Source organism: Bison bison, unplaced genomic scaffold (assembly GCF_000754665.1).
Source record: "Bison bison bison isolate TAMUID 2011002044 unplaced genomic scaffold, Bison_UMD1.0 scf7180017864038, whole genome shotgun sequence".
Lineage (NCBI taxonomy): Eukaryota > Metazoa > Chordata > Mammalia > Artiodactyla > Bovidae > Bison > Bison bison.
In genome coordinates, this window is record NW_011494610.1 from 3,379,386 (window position 1) to 3,390,592 (window position 11,207).

The window sequence follows — 11,207 nt, forward strand, 5'->3', positions numbered from 1 at the left end:
AACCGAACACAAACCCGGATTTGCCCCTCTGTCTCGTCTTGAGAGAGGGGAGAGTCCGGCTACTGGCAGCCTGCAGTCCTGCCTGGCAGCCCCAGGCAGGAGGGGAGTCACTGCCACCCCTCTCAGACGGGAACGAGCGGGCAGAGTCACACGGCCCTCCCCCGGCCCTGAGGGCTCCGTGACACCCAGTTAAACACCTGTCACCATTTGTCACCCTACTTGTACTGGTGTTTTTTTTTTTCCTTAAAGCAGAAAACTAGTTCCTTAGATAAAATTTATACCAAAACTAGGCAATGAAAAAAAAAACCCAGAAAAAAAAGAAAACCAGGAAGAACCACGAGATTTCACACTGTGCACGTGACACCCTTTCTAAGGCTCCTTCACTTTGAAATAAAACCTAACAGCTGAAGACAGGCAGGAAGTGATTACATGACCTGTAAATGCATGTTTGACCCATAGGTGGCGCTAGGGGCAAGGCAGAAAAAGCTGGAATAAGGCTGGGAATAAGAGGTCTGTGTGCTCACTCCCTCGCTCATGTCCGACTATTTGCCACCCCCTGGACTGTAGCCCCCCAGGCTCCTCAGGCCATGGGATTTTTCAGGCAGGAATTCTGGAGAGGGTTACCAATTCCTCCTCCAGGGAATCTTCCCGACCCAGGGATCAAATCCACGTCTCCTGCATTGGCAGGTGGACTCTTTATCACTGAGCCACCTGGGAAACCCCAGGGACATCACAGTAAATGAGGGGTCGGGAAAGGCCTCCCTGAGGAGGTGACCCTTGAGACAAGACTTGAATGAAGGGAGGTGGGAGCCGTGCAGACGTGTAGAGAACAGCATTCTTGGGCAAGGGAACGGAAACTGCAAAGGCCTTGAGGCGGGAGTGTGCCTGGCCTGTTCAGCAAGGAGGCTGGTGAGGTGACCCCGGAGGAATCAAAGTCAGAACTCTGGATGGGACTGAGGGGGGCTGGGGCACACACAGGACGGGCGGGATCCCGAGAGCTGGGCTCCGTGAAGACGCGCCTCCCCATCAGCACACCTGTCATCCAGCTCACCCACTGCCTCTGTATTTCAGGGGCTGCAGATGGCGACAAAAAGGCCGGAAGCTGCTGCCAAGCCGGGAATCAGGAGCTGCAGCCAGGGCTCAGGCCTTGAAGACACAGGAATCCACTTACACCTGCCCCCAGCGCTGAGCCTGCTCTTACCATGGACCTAAACAAAAGACTCTTGAGAGTCCCTTGGACTGCAAGGAGATCCAACCAGTCCATCATAAAGGAGATCAGTCCTGGGTGTTCATTGGAAGGACTGATGTTGAAGCTGAAACTCCAATACTTTGGCCACCTGATGCGAAGAGCTGACTCATTGGAAAAGACCCTGATGCTGGGAAAGATTGAGGGCAGGAGGAGAAGGGGACGACAGAGGATGAGATGGTTGGATGGCATCACTGACTCAATGGACTTGGGTTTGGGTAGACTCCAGCAGTTGGTGATGGACAGGGAGGCCTGGAGTGCTGAGATTCATGGGGTCACAAAGAGTCGGACACGACTGAGCGACTGAACTGAACTGAACTGAAATAGACCGAGCTGCCACCATGTGTCCCCTACCTCCCCCAGAGCCTCAGCTTCTCCTCTGACTTCTCTACCCTCACAAGCATACAGGATGGCAGGAACTAGGAGATCTGGGGGCTCCCCACTGTGATCTTGTTTTGGGGGGCCTCTCTGGACCTCAGTCTCCCCACCATACGATGACAGGGTGGACCAGACCAGCATCACCCAGACCAGTCATAGCCCTTGAAGGTATCTGCGCCAGTCCAGGGTGAAATGAGAAAAAATGAACCCAGCAAGGGTCATGCTTGAGGGTGTAGGCTCTGCAGCCAGCCCCCCCAGGGTCCCAACTGTGAGAGACTGGGCAAATGACCTAGGTTCTCCAGGCCTTAGTTTTCTCATCCATCAAATGGGGTTTCTGAGGCACCTGCTTCATAGAGCTATTGTGCAGATTAAATGATTAGCACCCACTGATCCTACATGTACACATGTGTCATAAATGTCCCAGGGTACTCATATGTGTCAGCAAATGCCTGTCCTTTATTCTGAAACTGTGTTTCTGTAATTTTTTCGAGCGGTTGAAATGTCTTGCTTTTATGAGGTGCTGGTTATTAATGGTGCCACCAAAAATCAATACACTGTCCTTACTGAATCTCTTTTCCTCACTACCTGTGGCCATGTTCCTCTATCCACCGGGCCATCACGTCCTTCAGCAGGTCCCATCAACCTCATCCCCCAGAGTGAAGTGAAAGTGAAAGTCGCTCAGTCGTGTCCGACTCTTTGTGACCCTATACAGTCCCTGGAATTCTCCAGTCCAGGATACTGGAGTAGGTAGCCTTTCTCTTCTCCAGGGGATCTTCCCTACCCAGGGATTGAACCCAGGTCTCCCACATTGCAGGTGGATTCTTTACCAGCTGAGCCACAGGGGAAGTCTAAGAATACTGGAGTGGGTAGCCTATCCCTTCTCCAGCGGATCTTCTCAACCCAGGAATTGAACCAGGGTCTCCTGCATTGTAGGCAGGTCCTTTACCAACTGAGCTACCAGGGAAGCCCAAAGCTGTCCCAGTTCTCCCCACGGCCTGGTCCAGAGCACCATCCTCTCTACCTGGGCAGCTACAGCAGCCTTCTAACAGGTCCCCCGGCCTCTCTCGTGTTGTGACCCACCCGAGCTATGATCCAGTCTCCATCCAGCAGACAAAGAGAGTTTTTAAAGCTCTAAGTCCAGGACTTCACCGGTGGTCCAGTGGTTAAGAGCCCGCCTTCCAGTGCAGGGGACACGGGTTTGCTCCCTGGTTGGGGAACTGAGATCTGACGTGCCATGGGGCTACTGAGCCGGCACATCACGATGACGAGCCCACGTGCACAGCCAAGACCAACACAGCCAGAGAAATAGACAAATATTCAAAATACAGTTCTACATCCAATAGTGTCACGTCCTCTGCTTACACCCCAACATCACTCATCTTACTTGGAATAAATTCCATAGCTTTGAGGTTCTGTGAGACCTGGTTTCTGCCAACTTCATCCTCATTGCCTTGCCCCATCTCCTCAGCTCATTAGGCTCCAGTCACACTGGCCGTCTTTGCCAAGCATCTGGGTGACCAGCAAGGCCCCTTTCCTGGCCTGTGTCTCCTTTACGACCCATAGGCTGAGGACCAGGTGACCACTCGGAGTCCCAGGTACAGAATGGCATCTTGCAGCCTTGGCTTTGGAGCATCCCAAACTGCTTCTGCACCCATAAAGTCCTCTTGGTGCCCTTGGCCACTCTTCACGGCAGTCCAGAGTGCGGGGCTCACCTGAGCAGGAAGCCGTAGGAGAACTCGAGGAGCCCCATTTCGTGCCAGCCACTGCCCGCTTCCACGGTGTCACCCAGCAGAACAGTGCGGAGGTTGGTATACATGGCATCCGTGAGCACCTGCAGCTCTTTGTGGAGGAGAGTCCTGGGGCAAGGAGCAAAGGAGTGAGAGTGCAGCTTCCAAAAATATACATATATGCACACAAGCACCTCCTTCCCCAGACCTCAGAGTCCCAGGGCTCCCGCTCCTCTTTGGAAACAGAATGATATTATTATTTCTATCACTGCCAACAACGGCAACAGTTATTATTTATTGTGCCAAACACAACGATCTCACTTCATCTTTTGACCACACCAGGGATAGCAGTTCCTATTATGATACCCATTTTACAGATGGAGAGACTGAGGGACAGAGAAGACAGTAACTTGTCCAAGGTCACCCAGACAGTAAGTGATAGAGCTGAGACTGAAACCCTGATCTGCCCAACTCCAGAGTCTGAATGCTTAATCATGATAGTCATCCTTGCTTAGATAAGGAACCCATAGACTTACAGAAGAGATATAACTAAGAAACCAACCATTTCTCCTTGAGGTTCAAAGTTAGGGAGATCTGTTTGGACAAAGTGTCCCCAACCAAGGACTGCTGATAAGTCATGACTCCGAGTGAAGGCTACATGCAGAGTAAGGGAATATGGCTGGTGATCTGGTCTTATTATTTATGTACCTAGGATTCTGCGGAGAGGACCAGTTCTGGGAGAACGTGTGGCTGAAGCTAGAAGCCTCTCTGTACTGAGCCTCCACAACATTCAACATTGAGCCATGACTGAGCATGTGATTAGAAGCTGGGAAAGATGAGGTCTTCTGTCTAAGTTTAAGGCCCCTCTACAGTTTGCAAGAACCTAAACCACAAAGGATACCACTGCGTCTAGTGAAGAGTCCACGGGGTGGTGCAGAGCCGACGTTCAACAGCGCCACCTGGTGGCAACAACAAGAACAGTACTAGTGTCGCAATCAGGCGCTCCAGCTCTCTGTCGCCCCCTGCTGTTTGGAAATAGGATAGATCCCTTTAGATAGCGCAAGCCCCTGGTTTTTTTGAGAATTCAAGATGGGAAGACTTCCAGGGAGGTTTTGTGAACTTCCAGATAATAAAAGCTTTTGGATGTTTCATTACTGGAAAAACAATAGACATGACCCACGTGAGACAATATGTTAAAGGGCTTAACACAGTGCTCGGTACCTGGGAGCTGCTGGCTCAGTGATCAACACTGATACCTCGACTCCAAGCAGGAGTCCTCAGTGGGGACTGTGGTCATCAACAGAGGCAGCAGCCATGCCCAGAGGACCTCATGCCAGCTTGCAAGAAAAGCCCAGAAGCTCCTGGGAGCAGACGCTGGAGGAAACTGGGATCTTCCCTGGGTCAGGGGATAGCATGCGGTGAACTAACTGTGGACTCTTGTTGCTAATGGGACCATTGGAATAGCGGGATCCAGGACACTCAGGCTCAGGAATACTCCTAAAATCTGCTCCACAAAGCCAAGGTCAGACAGAGTACTGCCTCTCATCAATATTCACCTTACTATGCTGGCCTCTCCTCAGCTTTAGCAGTCCTGCAAAACCCAGACCCCTAGATGCTTTTCCTGACTCCAGGAGGTGACTCTGTCTAAAGATGACCGCCAGGCCGCATGCACTCTTTAGGCGCAGATGCAGTCTTTTCTCCTCAGTATCTTGTGGGGAGGAGAATGGGCTGTGGACACAGCAGACCCGGGTTCAAATCCCAGCTCTGCCACTTGCTAGTAGCTGACCTTGGGTATGTCCTGTCACTTCTCTGACCCTCAGTTTTCTCATCTGTAAAATATGGATAAAAAAATACCTACCTCTAAGGCTGTTGCACAGATATGAACACGTGCCTATCAAAGGGAAGCCACCAGACTTCCCTGGTGGCTCAGAGGGCAAAGCGTCTGCCTATAATGTGGGACACCTGGGTTCGATCTCTGGGTTGGGAAGATCCCCTGGAGAAGGAAATGTCAACCCACTCCAGTACTCTTGCCTGGAAAATCCCATGGACGGAGGAACCTGGTAGGCTACAGTCCACGGGGTCACAAAGAGTCGGACACGACTGAGCGACTTCACTTTCATTTTCAAAGGGAAGTTGGTGTCATTCTGTGCTTGTGAATCTAAGACAATGACCAGCATGTGAGTGAAGACAGTAGATGTGCTCACAGGTCCTTTTGTCGATGTGAACATCCTTTATGTTTTGGGACCTGCTGTGTGACCTCAGGCAAGTTGCTTCTCTTCTCTGAGCCCTGGTGTCCTCATCTATAAAATGGGGCCATAAGTTACCCTTCAGAATTGCTAGGAAGACTCATGAGATCATATGATGCCCAGCACAGAGTATGGACCCAAAAACATTAATCACCCTACTACTTCCATTTGACGGATGCAGAAACAGAGGCTCAGAGAGGGTGGGTAACTTGCCCAAAGTCACAAAGATAAGCAGTGGGAAAGCTGGGATTTGAATCCAGGTCTGGCTGACACCAACCCCAGTCTTCTACTAAAAATCAGCCCTGCCTCTTGAAAAGGAAAGAATTCTTCTTCAATTCCCTGCATTTTGTTTTTTGCTTTGTTTTTGTTTTCTCAAAACAAAACATCTTTTTTTTTTTTTTTGGTCACACCACAAGGCATGTGGGATCTTCCCCAACCAGGGATTGAACCCATGTCCCCTGCATTCTGGCAAGGAGTCTTAACCACTGGACCACCAGGGAAGTCCAAAATGAAAAGTCTTTACTGGACACCTGTTGTGGAGACCGGTTCAGCCCATGCAGGACTTGAACCACACAGGTAGAAGCTGACTGACCACCCGGGCCCACCCATCGGGTGCCATCTGCAGCCACTCACGGTTTCATCTTGGACTTTTCATCACCGGGGTTATAATGCGGAAGCTGCACATCGAAAATCCTCTCCATGAGGAAGATGGCGTAGGCGTGGAAGTCCAGCCTGCTGCGGGGCTCCCACACCACCGCGTCGTAGGAGTGGGGATCCAGGAGGACCGTGACATGCCTGCCGCCCACCAGCACCTGGGGAGCGGGCGGGGATGGAGCGAGGAGCACAGCCGTGCACAACATCGGTTCTCAGGGGCCGAGGGTTTCCCTGTGCCAGGCACTGGCCCCACCAAGTATGTTACAGACAAGGTCCCTTCATCTACCCCTCATGACCACGCTGGGAGGCAGGGACTATCATTTACCCACTTAAAGCTGACATGTGAGGCTTAGAGAGGGCACAAATTGTGCCCAAGATGACACAGCTGAGAAGTGGCAGAGCTGGGACTGGGATTCAGCACTTTTTTGCACCAAAGTTTATGCTCTTAACTACCTCATGTGTAAGCATCTGCCTTGGTTGTCTTGGTGGTTGTATTTCCAGCAGCCAGGAGACAGTCTGTCTACAGAAGGCAGCAGATGGACCTGTGTGCATCACAGGTGGATGGACTGGATGGATGGATGGAAGGATGGATGGATGGATGTTGGTAGATAAATGCTGGTGGATACATTATAGGTTCATGTGGGTGAATGTATGGATGGATGAATGGGCTAATGAATGGAAGGACAGAAGGAGTGATGGACGGATGGATGAACTGGGTAGATGAATACATGGATGGATGGAGGGATTAAAGAATGTTGGTGGATAAATGGTAGTGGGTCCATTACAGGTATGTGTGTGTGTGTGTGTGCATGGATGGAAGGAAGGAAGGATATTGTTGGGTAAATGCTAGTGGATGTGAAAGTACTATCTACTTCTTCGGGAGGCTGAACTCTGTATATAACACACTACTCAAGATGGGAAGGAAACTGGAGAACTGTGATCCTGTAGTCAACAAAGGTAAGGGTATTTCCCCTCAGATGTCGGTGGAGGGTGTCACAACTGTAACGACCCATTGTCTTGGCCCTGTTTTCAAAATGTGGTCCATGCGTCATGTTAATCAAACTCTTATAAAAGGCAGGCCCAATACCCAAGAAAAAAATGCTTCTGGATGGATAGTTAGATGGGTGGATAAGTGGAAGGACAGATCACTGAATATACACTGGATGGAAAGATGGATGGATGGGTGGCTACAAGTTGGTTGCAAACGAAATGTATAAATGAATGTTGGGTTCATGGATGGCAGGGTGCTAAGTGGACATTGGGTCAACAGACTGAAAGGAAAATGTTGGATAGATGAAAGTTAGAAGGATACATGGAAGTGGATGGATCAGCTGACTGTCAGGATACTGAAGTGGTGGATGGAGACAGACATAAATATACGTGTACAAAGTGGACAGACACTGGATGTTGAGAGGATGGATAACCGAATGCTGGGTGGCGGTGGCGGATGAATGGCCACATGGGCAGGTAAGTAGGAGAATGGAAGCTGCTCGAAACTGAATCTGTGGATGAAGGGTGGAGGGATGCTGGGTCCATGAGTGGAAGAACACCAGATAAATCTGAGTAGACAGATGGAGGATTGGATGACAAATAAATGAACAGACAGATAATGGATAGATATTTAGAAAGGTGGATAGAGGTTTGATGGAAATGGAATATACAAATGAATACTAGATAGATACTAAGATGGAAGAAGGCTGCTTAGATACTGGGCAGAGACACAAAGGATAAGATGCTGGATAGGTGGATATGTGATAGACGTTGAATGAATGGATAGAGGTCAGTTAGATGAATGTACATGCATTTGATAGATCTTGAATGCACAGCGGGGTGTTGGGAAGATGCTGGAGGGGTAATGAAGAGATGTGTGTTAGGTGAGTGTTGGAGTACAGTTGGATAGGCATACAGAAGGTTGGCTGGCCCACTGGACAGTTAGCATATGGATGGATATTGAAGAAATCAGTAAACAGCAGGTACGCCTGGTCCAGTTGCTCATCCCCTTCCTTCCCAAGAGGCACTTACAGTAAAGATGTCCCCGTGCTTCTCCTTCATCCTAGTGAGGAAGCCGGCAGCATCTTTTCCAAACTCCAAGGCGTGGCCCAGCCAGGGGATACTGCCCAGGTCCAGGGGAGGCTCGCCAGGTCGCCTGCAGAAGTCACGGCACTTGTCACCATTGGGTAAAGCCCAGAAGAAGATAAAGAGCACGAGGCAGAGACCTTGGGAAGCCTGGCGTGCCGCAGTCCATGGGGTCACAAAGAGTGGACGTGATCTAGTGGCTGAACAAGAACAAGGCCTCCCTGAGGAGACAGTTAATCAAAGACTTGAAGGCAGAGAGGGAGGGAGCCACACGGAGGGCTAAACGGAGAGCTCCCAGGCAGACAGAGCAAGTGCAAAGGCCCTGAGGTTGGACCACGCCTGGTGTGTTCGAAGAACGGTGAGGGGGCCAGTGTGGCTGGATTGGCAGCAGCAAGAAATAGCGGAAGCTGAGCCAGGGTGGTAACAGAGGCCAGACCAAATGCGGTCTTGGAGGCAACGCTTGGGTCTTTAGCTTTTTCTCTGAGGTGGGAGCAGAGGAGGGATAGGATTTGCTCAGGTTTTTACAAGGCTCCTTTTACTGCTGAGTAGGGAACTGACCACAGGGGTCTGAGAGTAGAAGCTGGGGAACCATTTGATGTTGCAACATATCAGGGGGTCCAATCAAGGTGGTCATCTCCCTGCAGGTGTATAAGGATACAGAGCTCTCCGTGTGAGCCAGCAAGGACCAGGGTCCTGGTCATCTCACACTTCCTGTCATGTCCACCAAGAGAGGATGAGGTTGGAGAGCATGGCAATGAACAAAACGAATAACCCGATTTAAAAATACACAGAGGAATCTGCATAGACACTTCTCCAAGGAAGATACACAAACGGTCAGTAAGCACATGAAAAAAACGCCCTACATCATGAATCACTGGGGAAATGCAAATCAAAACAACATGTAGCACCACTTCAAGTCCACTAAGAGGCCGTTGTTATAAAACAGAAAAAGGGAAATAAGGGCTGGCAAGAATGTGGAGAAATGGAATCCTCATGTATTTCTGGTGCGAATGTACAATGGTGCAGCTGCTCCAGAAACTAAACTGGCAGTTTCTTGAAAGGAAGAGTGACTATGCGACCCACCAACAATCCAAATAATCGAACACACATGTGCACACGTCAGTCAGTGCAGTTCAGGCCCTCAGTCGTGTCCGACTCTTTGCGACCCCATGAATCGCAGCACGCCAGGCCTTCCTGTCCATCACCAACTCCCGGAGTTCACTCAGACGCATGTCCATCGAGTCAGTGATGCCATCCAGCCATCTCATCCTCTGTCGTCCCCTTCTCCTCCTGCCCCCAATCCCTCCCAGCATCAGAGTCTTTTCCAGTGAGTCAACTCTTCGCATGAGGTGGCCAAAGTACTGGAGTTTCAGCTTTAGCATCATTCCCTCCAAAGAAATCCCAGGGCTGATCTCCTTTAGAATGGACTGGTTGGATCTCCTTGCAGTCCAAGGGACTCTCAAGAGTCTTCTCCAACACCACAGTTCAAAAGCATCAATTCTTCAGCGCTCAGCTTTCTTCACAGTCCAACTCTCACATCCATACATGACCACTGGAAAAACCACAGCCTTGACTAGATGGACCTTTGTTGGCAAAGTAATGTCTCTGCCTTTCAATATGCTATCTAGGTTGGTCATAACTTTTCTTCCAAGGAGCAAGCATCTTTTAATTTCATGGCTGCAGTCACCATCTGCAGTGATTTTGGAGCCCCAAAAAATAAAGTCTGACACTGTTTCCACTGTTTCCCTATCTATTTCCCATGAAGTGACGGGACCGGATGCCATGATCTTCGTTTTCTGAATGTTGAGCTTTAAGCCTTTTTCACTCTCCTCTTTCACTTTCATCAAGAGGCTTTTGAGTTCCTCTTCACTTTCTGCCATAAGGGTGGTGTCATCTGCATATCTGAGGTTATTGATATTTCTCCTGGCAATCTTGATTCCAGCTTGTGTTTCTTCCAGTCCAGCGTTTCTCATGATGTACTCTGCATAGAAGTTAAATAAGCAGGGTGACAATATACAGCTTTGATGTACTCCTTTTCCTATTTGGAACCAGTCTGTTGTTCCATGTCCAGTTCTAACTGTTGCTTCCTGACCTGCATATAGGTTTCTCAAGAGGCACGTCAGGTGGTCTGGTATTCCCATCTCTTTCAGAATTTTCCACAGTTTATTGTAATCCACACAGTCAAAGGCTTTGGCATAGTCAATAAAGCAGAAATAGATGTTTTTCTGGAACTTTCTTGCTTTTTCGATGATCCAGCACATGGATGTTGGCAATTTGATCTCTGGTTCCTCTGCCTTTTCTAAAACCAGCTTGAACATCTGGAAGTTCACGATTCATGTATTGCTGAAGCCTGGCTTGGAGAATTTTGAGCATTACTTTACTAGCGTGTGAGATGAGTGCAACTGTGGGGTAGTTTGCACATTCTTTGGCATTGCCTTTCTTTGGGATTGGAATGAACACTGACCTTTTCCAGTCCTGTGGCCACTGCTGAGTTTTCCACATTTGCTGGCATATTGAGTGCAGCACTTTCACAGCATCATCTTTCAGGATTTGGAATAGCTCAACTGGAATTCTATCACCTCCACTAGCTTTGTTCATAATGATGCTTTCTAAGGCCCACTTGACTTCACATTCCAGGATGTCTGGCTCTAGGTGAGTGTCATACCATCGTGATTATCTTGGTCGTGAAGATCTTTTTTGTACAGTTCTTCTGTGTATTCTTGCCACCTCTTCTTAATATCTTCTGCCTCTGTTAGATCCATACCATTTCTGTCCTTTATCGAGCCCATCTTTGCATGAAATGTTCCCTTGGTATCTCTAATTTTCTTGAAGAGATCTCTAGTCTTTCCCATTCTGTTGTTTTCCTCTATTTCTTTGCAT

General features: G+C 49.3%; 1 protein-coding gene across 1 annotated transcript in view; it reads right to left on the reverse strand.

Annotated features, from left to right (window-relative positions):
- Positions 1 to 11,207, reverse strand: part of PTGIS (prostaglandin I2 (prostacyclin) synthase) — a 79,812-nt gene that overhangs the window by 26,858 nt on the left and 41,747 nt on the right. The window contains exons 4-6 of the mRNA XM_010835120.1: positions 8,274 to 8,397; positions 6,231 to 6,409; positions 3,337 to 3,480 (exon numbers count right to left, since the gene is read on the reverse strand). Of these exons, the coding sequence (XP_010833422.1) occupies positions 3,337 to 3,480; positions 6,231 to 6,409; positions 8,274 to 8,397 (447 nt within the window). The remainder of the gene's footprint in view (positions 1 to 3,336; positions 3,481 to 6,230; positions 6,410 to 8,273; positions 8,398 to 11,207) is intronic.